The sequence below is a fragment of the Muntiacus reevesi genome, chromosome 20, assembly GCF_963930625.1.
Source record: "Muntiacus reevesi chromosome 20, mMunRee1.1, whole genome shotgun sequence".
Lineage (NCBI taxonomy): Eukaryota > Metazoa > Chordata > Mammalia > Artiodactyla > Cervidae > Muntiacus > Muntiacus reevesi.
In genome coordinates this window covers 2,353,268-2,374,714 of record NC_089268.1, presented here as the reverse complement: position 1 = coordinate 2,374,714, position 21,447 = coordinate 2,353,268, and the positions used below count along the sequence as shown (strand labels likewise).

The window sequence follows — 21,447 nt, the reverse complement described above, 5'->3', positions numbered from 1 at the left end:
TAATGTTCTAAGAGTTCTATAATTGCAATTAAGATGGAGCATCAAATGGATCATGGAGATGGAGTGCAGGAGTTAAATAGTTCAGTGAAGATTTCCAAATAATATTAAATGCCAAGGATTTTTATAAAACTCAAAGCCTTAAAGAAATCTGTGTGCTGAAGACATACAGGTCAAATGACCAATGACTACCTCCAACAGCTAGGCAACAAAATATTTAACTGAAAAATTTAAAAACACAGATGGTTCCTGGAGAAAACCCAAGGAACGAGCCAGGGTTATAGCTCAGTGGTAAAGAATCTGCCTGCCAATGCAGGAGACTTGGGTTAGATCCCTGGGTCTGGAAAATCCCCTGGAGTAGAAAATGGCAACCCACTCCAGTATTCTTGCCTGGAGAATCCCTTGGACAGAGGAGCCTGGTGGGCTACAGTCCATGGGGTCACAGAGTTGAACACTACTGAGCACACACACATAGCTAAATAGTTCTTACTGATCCAGGGGTCACATGAGTTTCCCTCAAAGTCTTTGTATTGATAGAGGAACGATCTTAGGGTCCTGATTCTGTTCTTCCAACCTGGAAATATTTACACTATAATCATTTCTCCTTCTCCATAAGGCTGCAGTGCCTGTGAACAATTAAACATTCTTTAATTATTCAAAAAAACAAGTACTAACACTTGGAAAAATATACCTAGAACAAAATTCTAAACCAATGACTAAAATTAAATCCTTGGTAACAGCCTTCAGAAATGTAGTCCTAGGACCTACAAAAATTCCTACAAAAAGCCACTCTGCAAGTCTTTCTTAGTTACCTTTAGTACTGAGACATCCAAAACAAGACAGAAAATGAAACTATTTTGAACGGACTGCTTGTGAAATTTGTTGATGGGTCTATTCCCTTTCTAAACAGAAGGAACAGAACATAATTTCTTTGGTGACAAGATGAGGAATGTCAATATCTCTCCCCACTGAGACGGAGATGTTTGTGTCCATACTGTATCCAGGATGTTAGCAGTCACTCAGTCAGTCTAACTCACTTTGACCTTATGGACTCTAGCCCTCCAGGCTCCTCTGTCCATGGGATTCTCCAGACAAGGACACTGGAGTGGGTAGCCATTCCTTCTCCAGGGGCTCTTCCCAATGCAGGGATCGAACCTGTATCTCCCACATTGCAGGCAGAGTCTTTACAAACTAAGCCACCAGAGAAGCCCCAGGGTAGTTGTTTGCTATTATGACATCATAGTCATGAGGTTCAGAAAGTGGGTCTCAGACACTGCACTGATAGAATGATTGTTGCTGGAAGAAAATGGATTCTAGTCAGAGCAGTGACTCAGCTTCCGGTCCATAAGAATCCCTGGAGGCTTAATGAACAAGCTGAAGACTGGGTCTATTGCCTCCCTGACCATTCCCCCTTCAGATCTTAATTTATTGACTAATCAGTTATAATGCAGCACTTTTTACTCATTAGTATCGCCTTCATGCAAACCAAGCAGTTATGTTTCTTTTCTTACTGAGACAGAGTTGATAACATGTTGTGTTAATTTCAGGTGGACAGCAAAATGATTTAGTAGTACCGACATATATATCTATTTTTTTCAAACTTTTCCCCTTATAGGTTATTACAAAATATTGAGTATAGTTCCCTGTGTTCTATAGTAGGTCCTTGTTGATTGTCTACTTTATATATAGTAGTGTGTATTTTGTTTTTGGTTCAATTGCTCAGTTGTGTCCGACTCTCTGCAAAACCATGGACTGCATACCAGGCTTCCCTGTCCTTCACTATCTCCCAGAGTTTGCTCAAACTCGTGTCCATTGAGTTGATGATGCCATCCACCCATCTCATCCTGTGTCACCCCCTTCTCCTGCCCTCAATCTTTCCCAGCATCAAGGTCTTTTCCAATGAGTCAGTTCTTTGCTTTAGGTGGCCAGAGTATTGAAGCTTCAGCATCAGTCTTTCCAATGAATATTCAGGGTTGATTTCCTTTAGGATTGACTGGTTTGATCTTGCTGTCCAAAGGACTCTCAAGAGTCTTCTCCAGCACCACAGTTCAAAAGCATCACTTCTTCAGTGCTCAGCCTTCTTCTTCTTTTTTTTTTTTTTTCATTTATTTTTATCAGTGAAAGGTTAATTACTTTACAATATTGTAGTGGTTTTGGCCATACATTGACATGAATCAGCCATGGATTTACATGTGTTCCCCATCCCAATCCCCTCTCCCACCTCCCTCTCTACCCAATCCCTCTGGGTCTTCCCAGTGCACCAGGTCCGAGCACTTGTCTCATGCATCCCACCTGGGCTGGTGATCTGTTTCACCATAGATAATATACATGTTTCGATGCTGTTCTCTCAAAACATCCCACCCTTGCCTTCTCCCACAGAGTCCAAAAGTCTGTTCTGTACATCTGTGTCTCTTTTTCTGTTTTGCATATAGGGTTATCATTACCATCTTTCTAAATTCCATATATATGTGTTAGTATACTGTATTGGTCTTTATCTTTCTGGCTTACTTCACTCTGTATAAAGGGCTCCAGTTTCATCCATCTCATTAGAACTGATTCAAATGAATTCTTTTTAATGGCTGAGTAACATTCCATGGTGTATATGTACCACAGCTTCCTTATCCATTCGTCTGCTGATGGGCATCTAGGTTGCTTCCATGTCCTGGTTATTATAAACAGTGCTCTGATGAACATTGGGGTACACGTGTCTCAGATCTGGTTTCCTCTGTGTGTATGCCCAGGAGTGGGATTGCTCGATCATATGGCAGTTCTATTTCCAGTTTTTTAAGGAATCTCCACACTGTTCTCCATAGTGGCTATACTAGTTTGCATTCCCACAAACAGTGTAAGAGGGTTCCCTTTTCTCCACACCCTCTCCAGCATTTATTGCTTGTAGACTTTTGGATAGCAGCCATCCTGACTGGCGTGTAATGGTACCTCATTGTGGTTTTGATTTGCATTTCTCTGATAATGAGTGATGTTGAGCATCTTTTCATGTGTTTGTTAGCCATCTGTATGTCTTCTTTGGAGAAATGTCTGTTTAGTTCTTTGGCCCATTTTTTGACTGGGTCATTTATTTTTCTGAAATTGAGCTGCAGGAGTTGCTTACATATTTTTGAGATTAATCCTTTGTCTGTTGCTTTGTTTGCTATTATTTTCTCCCAATCTGAGGGCTGTCTTTTCACCTTGCTTATAGTTTCCATTGTTGTGCAAAAGCTTTTAAGTTTCATTAGGTTCCATTTGTTTATTTTTGCTTTTATTTCCAATATTCTGGGAGGTGGGTCATAGAGGATCCTGCTGTGATTTATGTCGGAGAGTGTTTTTCCTATGTTCTCCTCTAGGAGTTTTATAGTTTCTGGTGTTACATTTAGATCTTTAATCCATTTTGAGTTTATTTTTGTGTATGGTGTTAGAAAGTGTTCTAGTTTCATTCTTTTACAAGTGGTTGACCAATTTTCCCAGCACCACTTGTTAAAGAGGTTGTCTTTAGTGCTCAGCCTTCTTTATGGTCCAACTCTCACATCCATACATGACCACTGGTAAAACCATAGCTTTGACTGTCCAGACCTTTGTTTTGAAAAGTAATGTCTCTGCTTTTTAATACACTGTCTAAGTTTGTCATATGTATATTTTGAGTCTAAAAAATGATACAAATGAACTTATGTACAAAATATAAATAGACTCACAGACATGGGCAAGAAAATTGCGGTTACCAAAGGTGAAAGGAGGGTATAAATTAGGAGTTTGAGATTAAAATATCTGCAGTTGTGTTTCTTCAACAGCCATTTTCCTGTGTCAGAAATTGTGTCAGGTTCCCAGCACGGTGGTTTAGCAAAGGGCAGTCAGTCCAGTTGTCTTACACACAACACAAGTTTGTTTTGGGTAGTGAGAAGTAGATTTATTAATATAAGAACGCTTATAAGAGATGTAAGCAGTAAAGAGAGGGGATTCTGCCAAGCTATTTTTTTAAGTCCTCTACAGACTGGGTGTAGCCCCAAACCACTGTGTGTTTAACGTTTGTTTGTTAGTATAGATCTTCTTCCTTTCTTCTCTCTTTTTCTAGAATTCCTGTCTTGGCACATCCAAACAGCTCCCTTTTCAGTTATCCATTCAGTTCATGCATTCATTCAATCATACACACTTTACACTATGAACTTGCAGGCACTAAGCTATATGTGAGGAATGAAAGGAAAATTAACTGTTCTCATAGACTTTCAGATGAGTGAGACAGACAGATGTTAATTCAACTCACTAACAATGTTATGAATATCATAAGTTCTACATTTGCTATTTTAAGTAGATATCAGCGCTTGTTGGAAATTTGTCAAAAAGAAGTGGTTAAGTATAGACCGGAGAGTTCTTTCATGAGTAAATGCACAGTTGCTGCAACATATATTTTCCTTGCTTGTAAAGAGTTGGGATTTCATTGTTCTCTGCTTTGCTCTTGAAAACTGAGATTGGCAGGAAGCATAGCATTATTGTGCATTCATTACATGTGGTAAGTTTTGTTTGGAACTAGCGTTTCTTACAAAAATTTACTTAAAGTTGAAATGTTGGAATTTATAAGGAAAATGAAAGAAGAGCTGCACTTTGATGATTATCATACATAGTGAACCTGCATTTCTTTTATACTGGCCTTTGCCTGGAAAGAACTCTTTTCCACCTCCACTGGAGAGACATTATTCTGACCTGCCTCTTGACACTTCTAAAGGTAGTTCTTCAAACATGCGGCACGGTGTGGTTGGCGATGCAGAATTTCTGGGGCAGGTCCAGTCATTGTGCACAAGGGTAAAGAAACAAATGCTTCAGGGAAGCTTATTTTCCTGCTTTTCTGTCAGCCATGCAGTCTGCCCCGACCTTGTGGGTGAACATAGTGAATAGTCTGTTTGAACAATAAAAATATAGATGCTCAGAGAGTAGCTAGGCCAGAAACATGCCCGGTTCACGGCCTTAGCATTCAAAGGTGGCTATAACGATAGCATTTGGTCTTCAGCATTTACTAAATATGGAATTGGAGGCACAGATATTTCTTTTACTTTTCTAAGACCATTTCTCCCCTATGGCTCAGCAGTAAAGAATCCTCCTGCAATACAAAAGATACAGCAGGGGCTGCAAGTTCGATCCCTGGGTCAAGAAGATTCCCTGGAAAAGAAAATAGCAACCTACTCCAGTATTCTTTCCTGGAAAGTCCCCCGGACAGAGGAGGCTGGTGGGCTAACAGTCCATGGGGTTGCAAAGAGGCAGACATGCCTTAGTGACTAAACAAGACCATAAATTATAACCCACATCTCTTATTGACCATGACCCTGTACTCTGTCTGTATCTAACTTTATGAATGAATTATATAATGTGCTCTCTGAGAAAATTATTTTGCTCTGGAGCCATATGATGGGCTGACACACAGAGGGAGGCACAGACATCTTCCAATAACTGATTTCCTAGGAGGTTCCGGATACGGGGCCAGGCATGTATATGTATTGCCTGAAGACAAGATATGTCATGTTGAGTAAACGTCCATTCTTGTTAAATGGCAGATGTCTGCCCTTATGAGTGAGCAGACACACATTCAGCATGACCTCGTAAGTGAAAGCATCATCCTCTGAAATCCCAAGAAAGAAGGCTGTGAAGCAGCTACATTCCCTTGAAGCTATTGAGCTGTATCCTATAGCATTTTCTTGTGTCCAAAATATTAAAGTAAGTCAGAAAAGCCTCAAGGCCCCAAAATTATGGCAGGAAGGGCAACCCTTATGAGGATGCTCCTATAAATATTTATCAGGAGGGACCCGAGACGTGGGGTCAGGATGAATGCCATCTCTGAGCCCCCCAGGGCCCGGCAGTGTCTCCTTAGTAGAAATCTAAGGAGATGTCATCCCTTCCCTTCAGTAAAATGCACACACCAGTTATCCTCAGCTTTGACAAACAGATGACATGACAGGGACCAGGGCCTCTGCAATCCAGGGCAGGGCCAGGTGAGAGCTGACCATCATCTTCCTCAGGACACCCTCCAAACATCTGGAGCAGTGGACTTGGCCTTTATTGGCCCTGTGAGCACATAAATGACCAGGATCCAGTTCTATTTTCATTGCAAATATAGGAGAGGGCTCAGGTGAGTAAGACTGTCTGGGAAAATTACAGACCTTAGCACTCTTTGAGAAGTTTACTCAGAAAGCTCAGTGACTTACACTATATTACTTAGAAATGTGTGGCTAAATTACATAGTTTCATGAATTTAGTTTTGCAAGTGAGTTTTTCTAGACATCCGTTTCCTTATCTGTGTGGCAAGAGGGTTGAGGTGAATAAGAAGTGAAAGCTAGTTGTAATGATAGTTCTCTCTGTATAGTAACACAATTTCTAAGAAGGCTGTCTTGGGTCTCTATTGTTGTTTTTGTTCAGTTGCTACGTTGTGTCTGACTCTTTGCAACCCCATGGACTGCAGCAGGCCAGGTTTCCCTGTGGTTCACAATCTCCCTGAGTTTGTTCAAATTCATGTCTATTGAGTTGGTAATGACATGCAACCACCTCATCCACCATCATCCCCTTCTCCCCCTGCCTTCAGTCTTTCCCAGCATCAGGGTCTTTCCCAGTGAGTTGGTTCTTCACATCTGGTGACCAAAGTATTGGAGCTTCAGCTTCAGCATCAGTCCTTCTAATAAATATTCATGGTGGATTTCCTTTAGGAGTGATTGGTTTGATCTCTTTGCTGTCCTTGCTGCTCATCAAGAGACTCTAGTTCTTCCTCACTTTCTGCCATTGGGTGGTATCATCTGCATATCTAAAGTTATTGATATTTCTCTATTGTAATATTCAGATTGTCTTTGTGGGTTCAGAAATGACTGCTAGTGTTTACATCTGTCTATCCTTATTTATCATCCTGATTGTATCTTCTTGACTAGCTCTATCTGGAGATAGATGTGACAAATTAAATCATCTGGCACTTTGCCTTCTCAGTCTTCTCAAAACATGTAACCTCTTCTCATTAGAAGAAACAAAGACAGCTGGCTTAATTTCCAAAAATATTCTGTTTGGACACAAATGCGAAATACTGGACTGGATGAAGCACAAGCTGTAATCAAGATTACTGGGAGAAATACCAATAACCTCAGATATGCAAATGATACCCCCTTTATAGCAGAAAGTGAAGAACTAAAGAGCCTCTTGATGAAAGAGAAAGAGGAGAATGAAGAGGCTGGCTTAAAACTCAACATTCAAAAAATTAAGATCATGGCATCCAGTCCCATCATTTCCTGGCAAATAGATGGGGAAACAATGGAAACGGTGACAGACTATATTTTCTTAGGCTCCAAAATCACTGCAGATGGTGATTGCAGCCATGAAATTAAAAGGAGCTCGCTCATTGGAAGAAAAGCTATGACAAACCTAGACAGCATATTAAAAAGCAGAGACATTACTTTGCTAACAAAGGTCCATCTAGTTGAAACTATGGTGTTTCCAGTAGTCATGTATGGATGTGAGAGTTGGACTATAAAGAAAGCTGAGCACCAAAGAATTGATGCTTTTGAACTGTGGTGTTGAAGAAGACTCTTCAGAGTTCCTTGAACTGCAAGGAGATCCAACCAGTCCATCCTAAAGGATATCAGTCCTGAATATTCATTGGGAGGACTGATGCTGAAGCTGAAACCTCAGTACTTTGGCTACCTGATGCGGTGAACTAACTCACTGGAAAAGACCCTAAGACTGGAAAAGATTGAAGGCAGGAGAAGGGAATGAAAGAGGATGAGATGGTTGGATGGCATCACCAACTTGTTGGACTTGAGTTTGAGCAAGCTCAGGGAGTTGGTGATGAACAGGAAAGCCTGGCATGCTGCAGTCCATGGGGTCCGAAAGAGTCACACATGACTGAGTGACTGAACTGAATGGACACAAGTTAGACTTCATTTCAGGCATCTGTGGGAGGAGGAATTTTTACCTTCATTTTCTTTGAGGTCAATTTCCAGATCATGAGCAGTGAACCCACTAACTATAAAGGCATCAGATTTTTCATAATGAAGCCTTATTTTCTGTCTACTTCTCAGATAAATGGAAATGAGTATAGCAGATATGCTTTCAATGTATATTTACCTGAATGTGTAAAATAAAGAGCTGGTTCTTTTTCCATAACTGATTGTTTTGCTATAAAAGATTCCTTGTATAGTTCAGAGGTCTATTATAAAGCATGAGAAGTATTGCCAATTGCAAAGTGAGTATAACTTGGCAAAAAGAAAAAATAAATCAAACTGAAGGATAACGTATGATATGGTAAGTCAGTGTGATTATTATAATATCAATCCAAACCAGCAAATTAACTTGGCTAAGTTAACTTGACTAGGTTCATTGGTCCAGGCAAAATGGTTGACCAAGTGCTGCCAATGGCCTCCCTTCTCCTGTGCAGAGGAAGACCCCACTGAGGTCGATTGACATGTTGTGAAAGGGTCTAGTTTAACGATAGTTCAAAATTCGTGTTTAAATTTGCCCATGATTAAAAAGTAGCTCAGTCGGTAAAGAATCTGCCTGCAATGCAGGAAACCAGGGTTTGATCCCTGGGTCAGGAAGATCCCCTGGAGAAGGAAATGGCAGCCCACTCCAGTATTCTTGCCTGGAGAATCCCATGGACAGAGGAGCCTGGCGGGCTACAGTCCCTGAGGTCGCAAGAGTCGGGCAGGACTTAGCAACTAAACCGCCACCACTACCAAAATTAATTACTTCAGATCCAAAATTGTGCTTCAGACTACCTTGAATAATGGCTAAGTTGAGCAAACTCCGGGAGATAGTGGTGGACAGAGGAACCTAGCATGCTGCTGTCCTTGGGGTCCAAAAGAGTTGTGCACAACTTAGTGACTGAACAACAATTTTTCCATCATGCTGGTCACTTTTAATTCGTTAGTCTGTCTCCTTGTGGTTGAGAATTAAGGTTATGTGGCATGTCAAAGGTTCATGGTTTTGAAATCTATGAAAATAATATGTTGTGGAATATTAGAGAAATATAATGTGTCATTGTTGGGGTCTTTTAAATAATATTTCTAGAAAGATCAATCATTTAAAGTATTTTTCGGAAGAGCAGTTTTGAGGTTCTTATCAACCGTTCCCTTCTCTCCATTTGAAAAGATTTCTATTATTATACCTTAGCCATGGAAGACCATAAATCTATCATACTGACCACTAGCCTGTATGAACCATTCAGGCACATCGTTTTTCCTTGTGCCCTAAGCCATGAAAGTAAATGACACGGTGGCTCTGGAAATGATGGGCTCCCAAGCCTAACAGTCTTCTGCATGACTCCCTGCACCTGCATCTCATTTGATGGAAGAAACCCTGGGGGTGAATGGGAGTAGGTAATTACCAAAAATAATGCCAGGCCCACTTAAGTAATTTTCCAGGAAAATGTTGAAATGTAAAATGTCCAGTGAAAACATGATTAAGGACGAAACAAAATCTGTGGGTTTCCAGTTGCCATGGGAACACTCAGCCCCCTGTAGTGAGCAGATAGGTGGGTGATCCATTGTCTGTTTTAATTGAATATAAAACGGCATTGGTCATGCTGACTCACAGTTTGTTCCTGTTCTTGCTAAGCTTTGCGTATTTTTGATGCTTTTTCCCATAAGCTTTGAACCAGCGTTTTCCCCATGGCCCTTGGGGTTCTCTCCCCGAGTCTCTCGATGTATTTCACGCATTAAGGGTTTGTGAGCACCAGCACCGCTGTTGGGTTTTTCCCAGATGCACGTCCCCAGGGTAGGAAGGGACGGGGACCTGTGGGGACCCCTAAGTGAATTCTTTGTATTATTGTGTGATTTCTTGCTCTTATACTCATGTATTAATTATTAAGAAATAATATAAACTCAGCCTGTTTCCTGCTCTGAATATAGAACGTTTGTGTGCAGACTGATCATTTATCAAATACATATTACAGAGAAAGTTAAATGACATTACAGAGCTATTGAATTAAGGTAGCTTGAACTCAGCCTTTTAGCCACTGAGCCACAGCCTTCTATACTGTGGGAGCTTCTATGTATATGGTGGGAGGTGTATTTGGGAGGGTATTTGTGGTGGGATGTATATTGGGGGGAAGATAAAAGAAGTCAAGTTGTTTTTCTTCTGTTATAAATGTTATGGAGTGTGCATTGTTTTTTAAATCTCTTTGAAAACATAGGTAATCAGTGTAACAGAAATAAGTGAGAATTTTCCGACAGGCATTCATGTAACTGTGGTTACTGCTAGGAATAGTCTTATTCCTAGGCACTGTGTTTTTTTTTTTTTTTTTTTGCTGGCCATTGAACAGGTTGCCAACACACTGTTAGTTAATTTTTGTCAAAATACTTAGCTTCTGTTATTTTGCATGATCATGCTTGCAGCTTATTCCTCAAATATGTCTTTTACACATTTCTCTGATTATCAGAGGAAAAGATGCTCAAATGAGAAATATACTTGTAAAAAGATAAATATATACACAGTAACCTTTGGCTTTCACTTATAGTAATGGAAAGAAAACTATTAGGGCCCAAAAGTTCTATTTATAACTTTGAGTATTATACTGTAGAATTTTAAAAATTGGCCACCTGACAATGTTGCCTATAATAATGATAGTGAAAATTTCAATAAAGAGAATCCCTCCTGTTAAACATTTTGAGAATAATTGCAAAGAGATCTGATGACTACAAAAAAAGAAAAGAAAACTTAATTCAGATAAAATATGCTCTGCTTTCCATATTTGCATTTAATGATTCCATCCTCATTATGGTCTCCTTGCTTTCTCCCAACCCTTCTTCTGCCCACCAGACACCACGTGGACCTCAGTGCAACATAACGGCTCCCACGTGGTCAGGGTCAAAAGCTTGAATGGAGAAAGCCCCCATCCAGTATTTTTCAAGTACATGGCCAGCATGGACCAGCTCCAGACCATCATTGGCTATGCGGACAACTGCCAACAGGAACTGACTTTCCACTGCAAGAAGTCAAGGCTTTCAACTCCCCAAGGTGAGTAATCAGAGTAATTAGACATCATGAGCTATTGTCCCCACAGGTCACAATGACTTGCAACAGATGCATGAGAATCTGTGCCCATAGCACCCAGGTCACAATCTGAGATACTTTTTCTTGGAGCAAAGACCAAAATCTTTGCCCAAAGCCATAATTGATCTGAAGTTCCCTCCCATCCCCAGACTCAACTGGGCAACTGAGCAGTAAAAACCTCTTAAAGAGGCCCCTGGAGGGCTCAGTACTTATCTGCCATAAAGGGCAGGGACATCTCAACCCTGTGGTATCTTGGGAAGCATTGCTAACAACAGCTTGGCTTACTTATCTGGAGGTGATTATTTGATGACATCCTTTTTCCTACACTGAATGTGATTAGTGTCTTGGCTAATTATAAAGTAGGGAAAAATGTTGGTATCACCAGTTCTTTCACACGTTAAGTGCTAGCAGTTTATTTTCCATATCTTTTCTTCTTTAGAAAAATTTTATTTTTGATTTTCTATTTTCTTCCTTTGAAATACCTCATTTTGTTGGAATGTGCAACCTGCCTGCATGAAGCATGCAACTACTTGGTTTTCTGGAGACTGGCCTGCTGCTCCTCTGCTCAGGCATCTGGGGATTAGAATAAGCAGAGAGTGCTAGGCAGGTCCTTAGAGTTCAGGCTTGTCACTCAGCAGCTATGGGACTTAGGAAATCATTTTTTCTGAGTCTTCAGGGCTAAGGTGCTAACTCTGCTAGAACCTAATTGCACCATACCTATAAATGGCATGAAGTAAATGCTACTTATTTGCATCTCTCAGGTTTATTGAATTTATAGTTAGTGCTAGTGGGTTTCGGAGAAGGCAATGGCACCCCACTTCAGTACTCTTGCCTGGAAACTCCCCTGGACGGAGAAGCCTGGTAGGCTGCAGTCCATGGGGTCGCTAAAAGTCGGACGAGACTGAGTGACTTCACTTTCACGCATTGGAGAAGGAAATGGCAACCCACTCCAGTGTTCTTGCCTGGAGAATCCCAGGGACGGGGGAGCCTGGTGGGCTGCCGTCTATGGGGTCGCACAGAGTCGGACACGACTGAAGCGACTTAGCAGCAGCAGCAGTGGGTTTAGTGCTTACTGTTAGTTGATTGCTAACTAAATTGCTAATTAGATCTATTGCCAAATAGATCACTGAACTAAAATTCTCTGTTCCCAGAAGAATGAGAAAGCTGCCTCCGGGAGACTATTGTTCATGGGTTCTCTAACCAGAGAAAACAAGTCAAAGACAGAGTAGTGTTGAAACCAACCACTAACAAAGCCATAAAACAAAGCCACTCCATGAGCCCGGGAGCAAACTCATACACAGAAGCAGATGGTCTCGTCCAGACCCTGACGTGACCCAGATCGCCGAAGGAGTCCCACCCGAGAGGCCAGTGTCTATTCGCGTGTGGTTACTCAATTGTTAGCCCTTTGTATAAATATGTACAATAGCACCACCACCACCACCAACAGGTATTTAAATGCGTATTTAATTGAGGCTAGGGGAAAAGATGGAAAGAGAAAAGACTTATAAACTTGATAAACACCTACTAAAGAAGCAAAATAAAGGACTTCATTAAATATACATGCTCAAGTAATTTGCATTTCTTATACGCTGCTGCTGGAGAATTTTTAGTGCAAACTTAATTTAAACAAATTCACTGCAGACCTACATATTTCCAGATGTGCTTAATTAAGGTTGAGATGAGGCAGGCAAACAGTGTAGCCTGATACACCTTAAAAGTTTGCACTAATTTGCTAGGTCTTATCAATAGACACAAAGGAGCATGCAGAGCTTTGATGTTACACTTGTGTGGAAGGAGTGAAAACAACAAAGCCCGGGTCCCTCGTTGCTGCTCTTTTAGTTGCTAAGTCTTGTCTGACTCTGTGAAACCCCACAGACTGTAGCTCACCAGGCTCCTCTGTCCATGGGATTTCCCAGGCAAGAAGACTGGAACGGGTTACCATTTTCTTCTCCAGGGGATCTTCCCAACCCAGGGATCAAACCCGCATCTCCTGCATTGCAAATGGATTCTTTACACTGAACCTGAGTCCCTCATTAGGTGGCTGCAATGTGAAAACAGCGCAAGGGGACTGCAGTATGGGAAGCAAGTAGCTTAGGAATTTTATAGGACAGACTGGGAACCGTCAGTCACAATTCAGCCTTATCTCAAGAATTTTCCACCCTCATGTTCTCAGAAGTTATCAGGAGACGGAGTGGCGGTGGTAATCTTGAGAGGAGCTATAAGAAGCCTGGGTTCTCAGAGCAGCGGCCCTCGTGTTGGTTTTGATTTCCAAGAGGGCTGGGGAGGGCCAGTGGGCTTAGGATCTCGCTCAGATCCTGGAACATTTTTCCTTCAGCATCTTTAAGGTCTCCGTGTTATAGATCGTTTCGGGGATATGATTACAGGTGGCTAAAGAGGAAGTTGTGTGACTGTGTTGACTTTAGGAAACCATCCCATCATCATACTATGAATGCTTAAGGTCACTGAGGATGGTCGCAGTGGCTGGCGAGGACAGTGACCCAAGGGCTAAAACAATTGAGAAAGTGGAGCCGTGAACCCTGGTCATTGCTATCTTTCCTGTTCCTTTTCATTTCAGCCTCTAATTCTTCTTCATGTTATTCTTAATGCTTTCTTTTTTTTTTCCTAATGCTTTCTTATGCAAATTCTCTAGGTTACTCAAAGGAATTTTGAATGGAGCCACATACATTTTGTACCTTTAAGAACCCTTAATGGTTCTCATTTTAGAGAGAAAAATGTAAACACAGTTGTGCATTTGCATATAATGATTTCTTTGCTCTTCAGTCAATGAAAGAAGATGTTGAATAATTACATTTTTAAGATGGAATTTTGAAAAATACCTATTAAATATTTATTAAATATTAAGCTGAAAAGATCTTCCACCTCCTAGAGATGTTTTCAACACATTTTAAAAAATGATGGTTGATATTGATTTCTTGGCGCACATCACACCACTGGGCCCGCAGTGCATGGTAATGAATGCAGTCTGTGTGTTTACAAGCTGGGAGGTTGTCAGCAGAAGCCAAAGTCTTATTGAATAGGGAGCCATAATGAGCAGTGGCGATTGTAAGTTAGGAAGAAGCTGCTACAGATTCTTGGTGGGGGCCTGATGGGGACAACTTAAGAGTGAAAAACACAGACATCTTGACAGATTTAATGTCACTTCCATTTCCTGCTCCCCCCCCCTGCCCTAAATCTCTGTTTACCAGGGACTGTTTCCTCTCCACCTTCCTGTGCGCGCCACCCTCACTGAACATCCTCCTCCAGGTGCCCTATAATCCCACACTGGGGCTTCGGCAGCGTCTGCAGCATAAATAAGCAATCTTGCAGAGCTGAGGCAGCCTCTGCTCCTGTCACTTATGCATTGCACTGAGGAGTGGGTTTTGCTGAAGATCCACTCTGTAGTTGTCTCGGATTTGTCCAAACCAAAGACTCACTTCAGGCATGAAGAAGGCTGACTAGTGCCATTTCTTTAGTTTCCAAACAGAGTAACCCGTTTAGTATAAGTACGTATCCCCAAGAAACTAAAGATATGCTAGAAGTGCCAGTGTTTTTAGCTAATACATAAAGTGAAAGAATTCTATGTTTTGCATAACATGAAACATTTTAATGGCATTTTATTAATAGGATCGCAAACAGATTTTAGATTCAATGTATAAATTACTCTGGTTTCTATTTTGATGACAATTCTTTCTTGAACATTATTTCTGCAGAAATGATGTAATTGGAGTCCTCAAGAGAAATATGTAAACATCATGCTTGAATGAGTTAGGGACAATTTGCTCATTTTCTGATAAAAGAAAAAAAAAATGGTTAATGATGATATGACTTGACATTAAAGTATATATTTTTAAATAGTTGGGAGTTCTCCTAAAAATGATCCTATTGCAGAGTTAAAATATAAAATATACTTCTAAAAGTCTCTCTATGCTTTAAATAAAGAGGAGTAAAGGAATTATTTTGGGGAGGCAGGTAGTGGGGGTCAAAGTAGGTGTCACCTTTCTCATACTTGTCTTTCAGATGGAACCCCAGTGAGCTGGTGGGTTGGAAGAACCAATGAAACACACACTTACTGGGGAGGTTCTCAGCCTGATGCTCAAAAATGTACTTGTGGATTAGAGGGGGACTGCATTGATTCTCAATATTACTGCAACTGTGATGCTGACCGGAATGAATGGTGATTTCCATATAATTTCCCTGTGCAAACTGTAATTTTTTTGTTGCTTAAACTATGTACCTTAGGCAGACATTGGACATGACAGTACAATAAAGAGAATAAATTAAAGTATGCCCTAGCAACTTAAAAGTATAAGCTGTGATGTGTATATAGTGTCATTAATCAGAAGCCTAAAATATTAGGTAGCTATTTTTGTTTACTGGTGAATAACTAAGCATGTCTGTTCTATTTTTCTACTAAGACAAAATAGGAATGAATGTTTCCCATTCACTGAAAGTGAAATATAAGACTTCTTAAAGTTAATTCAGCTAATAAAATGACCAGGCCATGTATTATTTACTGACCTTCCTAAACTTCCAGCTGATTTCTTGAATGGCCACATAGGGGAAACCAGACAAGGCCTTGAGTCCATGAAAGAGAATACAGAGAACACAAAATTCTCCATGCAGCCGAAAGTCTCAGAAGGCTACAAACCCCCAAAAAGTGAATGAGGACAGATCTTCTAGTTAGCACTCTAAGTAGAAAAAAAAAAATTCTCCCTGAAAACTCATGTCTACAGACCTGCTCTCACACAGATTTGGTGCCCAAATTGACATAACTTGGATGGCCCTTAAATTGGTTAACATGGCCACAGGTTGGCAGCACCAGCGGCTCGTCCTAAGATTACATGATATTCTCCCTGGAGATGCGCCGTCCCCCTTCACACAGGTCTCACAGGATTCCCACAGATAAAATGCTGCCAAACGTGGACTCACGATCCAGGGTTATACAATGCCAGAGGACACGATTGAGAGACAGAAGAACCCCCAAAGAGTAGATCCAATGCCTGAAAATCTCAGATCAAGGATACATTAAAAACATAAGATGAAATAAATATGTGAGCTGCTCAAAAAATTAAAACTGGAATTGAAACATAAGAATCTTCCTGTTAACAAAGAAGACTGTGATTTACAAAAGAACCAAGTGAATGCTTAGAAATGAATATATTAACATATATATCAATACATATTAGAAATAAATATATTATCATTAGTAATGACAGTATTACTCAGTTTAAAACTTTTGGATCAGATATTAGTAGAAAAGGTGTGTAAATTAAATGACACACAAAATGAATGGAGAAAAACAAAATGGGACCTAGGAAAGTGGTGACATTGAAGAGTCATGTGAAGAAGATGGAACATGTGTGTGATTAAAGTTTCAGAAGAAAAGATTTGAGATATAATAACTAAAAAGAGGCAGTACTCAAATAGCTGAGAAATTTCCAGATTGAAATATTAAATATTAAAACACCAAGCTAAAAGTAAATAAATAAAAGTAAATCTGTATCTAGACATCCATGGTGAAATCAAAGAACACTAAAGAGAATGTTTAAAGGAGGAGAAAGGAAAGGAAGAAGACTCTGAAAGGAGAGCCAGCCAGAGAGCTGACCTTCCCTGAGCAGCCCAGAGCCCAGCCCACAGAGGGCGCAGCATGCCCCCTAGAGGGCAGGAGTGAAATGCCTGTCAAACTCCCGGTGTTTACCAAGCTGATATTTGAAGAAGTGCTATAAAATTAGTGCTATAAAATTATAGACAAACAACACTGGAGAAATTTACCAGCTGCAGACTCCACAAAAGGGATTTTTTTTAAAAGCAAGCCATATTTTTTTAATCACAGGCCACTAAAAAGGTCTGTAGCATCTGTGAGATTTATTTAAACAGTTGCTAGGAAGAATTTGTTTTCTCAGTAAACACAGCAAACCTTAGACAGTTTTTTTGATCTAGTCTTTGACAGTGTTAACATTAACACATGAGACCATTTGCTTCATTATGATGGTCTCTAAGTTGACTGATTATACCAGCAACTCGTCAACCCATTAAGTATTGCAATGTTACCACAGTTAAACATTTTAAAACTTCATGATCCTGCTTCTGCTATTTTTTGAAATTAAGACTTCAAAAAAAAAAATACCCTCACGTAACCAGGACTATTTTTGACAAAACAAAATAGTGTAGAAATCTAAGTTCTCCCCCTACAGCTTTTTTTTTTCCCCCTACAGCTTTTAAGATGAAATTACACAAAAGGGATTTTTAAGAATGGTTCTCAGAATGAAAGAAAGTGATATTACAAGGAAGGTTTCAGAAACAGGAGGAAATATTGAGAAAAAAAATTATAAACATAAAAGTGGAAAACATGTACTGATAACATATGACTATATGTGTGAAGTTGAAACATAAGAAAGCAGTCAGATCCTATTAACAAAGATGATTGTGGTTTACAAAGGAACTAAAAGACTGCTTAGAAATAAAAATATTGTTGAAATTTAAACTTGTTTTGTAAATATTTATTAGAATTAAATTGCTTAAAGTGTATATATTGAAATTTATATAACCCTTAAAGAATTGTTTCAATTCAGCAGAGGGAAGAAAGAAAAATGGGATTTTAAAAACTTAGTTAATGCAAAAGAAGATAGAGCGTGAGATTGAAAAAGAAGAGAAAGCAACAAGTCTGAGATAAAAATGTGTGAACAATCATGCACAATAAATGTGACAAAAATAACCATTTAGATCCAGATCTCATATTACATATTGTTTGTACAAGTGGAAATATTGAAAGCGAAGAATTACCAGCTAAATATCACAAAGTCAGTAAATTTTAAAGGTTTTTCAGGTGGATTAAAATCACTGTTACTATGTAATGATACTTCTTAATTTCACCAGAGAAAATTAGCAATCCTAAATATGTATGCTTCCAATAAAAATGACTAGAAATATATATAGAAAAAACTTTGACAGAACTGAAAGAAGAAATTCACAAATCAACCATGATAAGAATATCTTTGTAATTGGTAATCGAACAAACATTAGTGAGAACATAGAATGTTTTCAAATTAAGTTAACAGCTTGATTTGTTGGGAACATAAAATTATAGAACACATAATTTTCTCAAGCACATGTGGTGCATTTCTGCAAACTGATTTTCCCAATTTTTCATAAAGCAAAACTCAAAAACTTTTGGTGCATTTGTTATCCTATGGACAGTTTCTCTGATAGCAATGCAATTAGGTTAGAAATGAATAATAGAAAGCTAAAAAATATATGTGAGTTAATTCAAAATTGCAATTGGAAAGACTGGAAACAAGGAAATAGAGATTATATTACTCATAGAAAATAACGGTTGTCAACAAAGGAAACCTAAGAGAACAAACAGAAATATTATTGAAATTAATGAGAGAACTTAGTAAGACTACTTACTGAATCGTCGAATAACTGAATTCTTATCAAGAATGTGTTATTATGAGAAAGCTCTATAAACACCAGTTGCAAAAGCAACAAAATAGGAATGTATCTTGAAATAAAGATAGCAAAAGTATGCAAGACTTTGATTAAAAAAAGACTTTATAAAACTTTATTATGAAAATCCAGAAGACCGAAATAAATGGAGACATCATACCACTGCCATGAATAGGAAATCTAAGCATCTCTCCTCCAAATAAATTTCTCCAATTCCATTTAATTCCAAACAAATGCTAAACATTTGTTTATTATTTTTAAGTATTGACAAAATGGTTCTAAAACTTATTTTGGATAAGAATGGTGCATAAATAGCTAAGACTACTATGAAGATGGAAACAAGGTGGGGAGACCAGCCCTACCAGACATGAAGAAGTCTTAATGATCCCTCAGCAATTAATACAGCATGACTTTGCTAAAGGGGTGAGCCAGTAGAACAGCAAAACCCGATAAATAGCTTGGAACTTTCAAAGTATGTGATTCTGGATGATGAAAACTACAGTCACCAATCCCTCTTTCCCCCCAAGGATTATAACGCTTAAAGTTGACACAGTATTTCTCTCCTGCAACTTTCCCAACAACTCAGTGTTCTTAAAGCTCTATTATACCTCAAAAATATCTAATGACAAACAACAAACAGTAAGAATTTCTAAAGCATTAGACGCTCTGAAAAGAGTGAATTTGGAAACTCTCTTACTGAATGTTTAAAACTGTTGTGAGAAAACTTTGTGCCTAGAAATGCAGTGTTTACAGATTTTGGGAAAAAATGAAAAGCAAGCAAAGTGAGATATAATCGTAAATTAGGCAGTTTTGAATGAGTCTGGTGACCATAGCGTTGGGAGTCGAGCACTCTGCGGCTGAGCGTGAGCACGAGCTGCTGACCACGCGTTACAGTACTCTGCATAAAGCATGGGCAGCTGGGGATGATCTATGCTAATGAGGAATTTTGAAGTAAGAATTGTTTGAAATTTTCTCAGATTCAGGAAGGTACTTAATGATGTTATCTACCTTAATGCACAGTCTTTGCATTATGATATTTTAAAGTTTCTTTTAGGTTTGTGAATGCATTGTCAGTGTTGAAAGCAGAATTACAGTGTAGCTTTTTCCTATATTAGACAGTGTAGCTTTTAAAGGTTTCCTTAAAATTCAAAGTTTCTCAATGAAGAACTAATACACTTACATCTTTCCTCTAAGATATCTACCAAAATAGCAGTCATAGGAATTAAAATACTTATTTGTAATGCTTACTGATATTTAATACCAGGAATTAATTTGATGTGCTATTCCTGTGTTTATAACAAAATAACTTTCCATACTGATAGCCCTGTAATTCAGTGGCACCTTCTAGCTTGTGATCCCAACAAAGCCGGGTGTTTTGTGTTTAGGATGAAGCCTGTGTGCTTCTATCAGTAGCGGTTGCGGGGTCTTCCCCAGATAAAACCATGGGGCTTAATTCAGTCTGATTTTTTGAAGCAATTTGATTTTTAATATTGTTTCTTCAATTTTAGGATGTTTAGTTGCTATTTTTCATATCTTACCACATGCACTGCCAGTCACTGTGCTCAAATTTTTAAATAAAATAAAAATCTTAATAATTTTTAATTTTCCTATTTACAAGAATATTTTGAAGTTTTTTTTTTTTTTTTTGCAGCAAAACCGTGAGGTGACCTGCACTATTTTTGATAATGCTTCAACTTATTTAAATACATATATAATTTGGAACAATTACTATATATATATGAGTGACTGGTGATTTTGTAATTGTTAAAAATGAAAACTTGCTAGGTTCTACACAGAACAATTGACAAACCAGTATTTGTCCATAAATTAGAAGTACATATGTAATTGAAATATAAAATGAAAAACATGAACAGCTTACTGAAACCTTTCTACTTTGTCCAGAGAGGACATTGGCAGTACAGACAGCTTACCAACCAGGTCTTCTGGCTTCTGTTCCAGTCATTAAATTGTATTGAACCATAGATTTTAGTATGTCCCCAAATAGTCACTTGCATGATGATATTATTGTTATTTCTGTTTATAACATCCACTAGGTTTCTGGGGGACACTGACAATGGGTTTTCTGTTCACTTCCCCAGCACACAGGGCATGAGTAACAGAGGAGTGTAATAAGTGTTTGTTGAATGAATGGATGGTGAAAATCATTGGCAAAACACTTTCCCATGCATTAGCCCATTTATTAATTTTAAGAATACATTGTATCATATCTTCATCATGGTTTTGAATCAGTATTTTGTTTTGATTTTATTTTTAAATTTAAGGCTTCAACAAATAAGGAAATGCCTCATAACCACAGTAGGAATTTCTGAAACTTTTAATAAAAAAAACAACTTCCAAAAATTGAAAACCTATTTCTTGTCAGTCAGATGGTTTTGGTTTTTGTCTTTTGCTTTTTTTTTTTTTTAAATCAAGGCAGACTGCTCTTGCGTCTGTAAATTTTACATTCCAGTATGACAGACTGGCTGAATTGCAAACAGCAATAAGCTGCTTAATTGCATTGAAATGTAATTTCATGTCTGTTCCTATGACCACAATTTTGGACCTGCCTGCTTTCTTCTCTATGGCCCTGAAGATGAACAAAGGTCTCTGGTCCTCAGAAGACCTCATTCAGTGCACTAGTGTGTTTGTAAGTGTTCGGATGAGCTGTTTGATTTCCCTCCTGTTATATGTTTACAAATTTAGCTTAATACCCCTTGAACTGCAATAAAATGCTTTTACTTTTCTGTACATTATTAAAAATAATGTTAAGGTGGTTGTGTTTGTTTTCTAGGACCAGCAACACAGTAGTCCTCTCCCATAAGAAGTACCTGCCGGTTACTCAGGTTGTGATGAGTGGCAGAGGGCGGCCACATTCTGAAGCGGCTTATACGCTGGGCCCTCTGCTCTGCTCAGGGGACAGTAAGTAGTGGCAAGAGGAACTGCCTTGACCCTTGCTAATGTATTTCAGTGATTTATGAGAAATCTAACTGCCTGGGT

At 39.0% G+C, this 21,447-nt stretch overlaps 1 protein-coding gene across 1 annotated transcript in view; it reads left to right on the top strand.

The window, feature by feature from the left end:
* LOC136151439 (contactin-associated protein-like 3) overlaps nt 1-21,447 on the top strand; it is a 160,525-nt gene that overhangs the window by 100,624 nt on the left and 38,454 nt on the right. Inside the window, exons 11-13 of the mRNA XM_065912556.1 lie at nt 10,768-10,965; nt 15,019-15,175; nt 21,242-21,369. Coding sequence (XP_065768628.1) covers nt 10,768-10,965; nt 15,019-15,175; nt 21,242-21,369 — 483 coding nt within the window. The remainder of the gene's footprint in view (nt 1-10,767; nt 10,966-15,018; nt 15,176-21,241; nt 21,370-21,447) is intronic.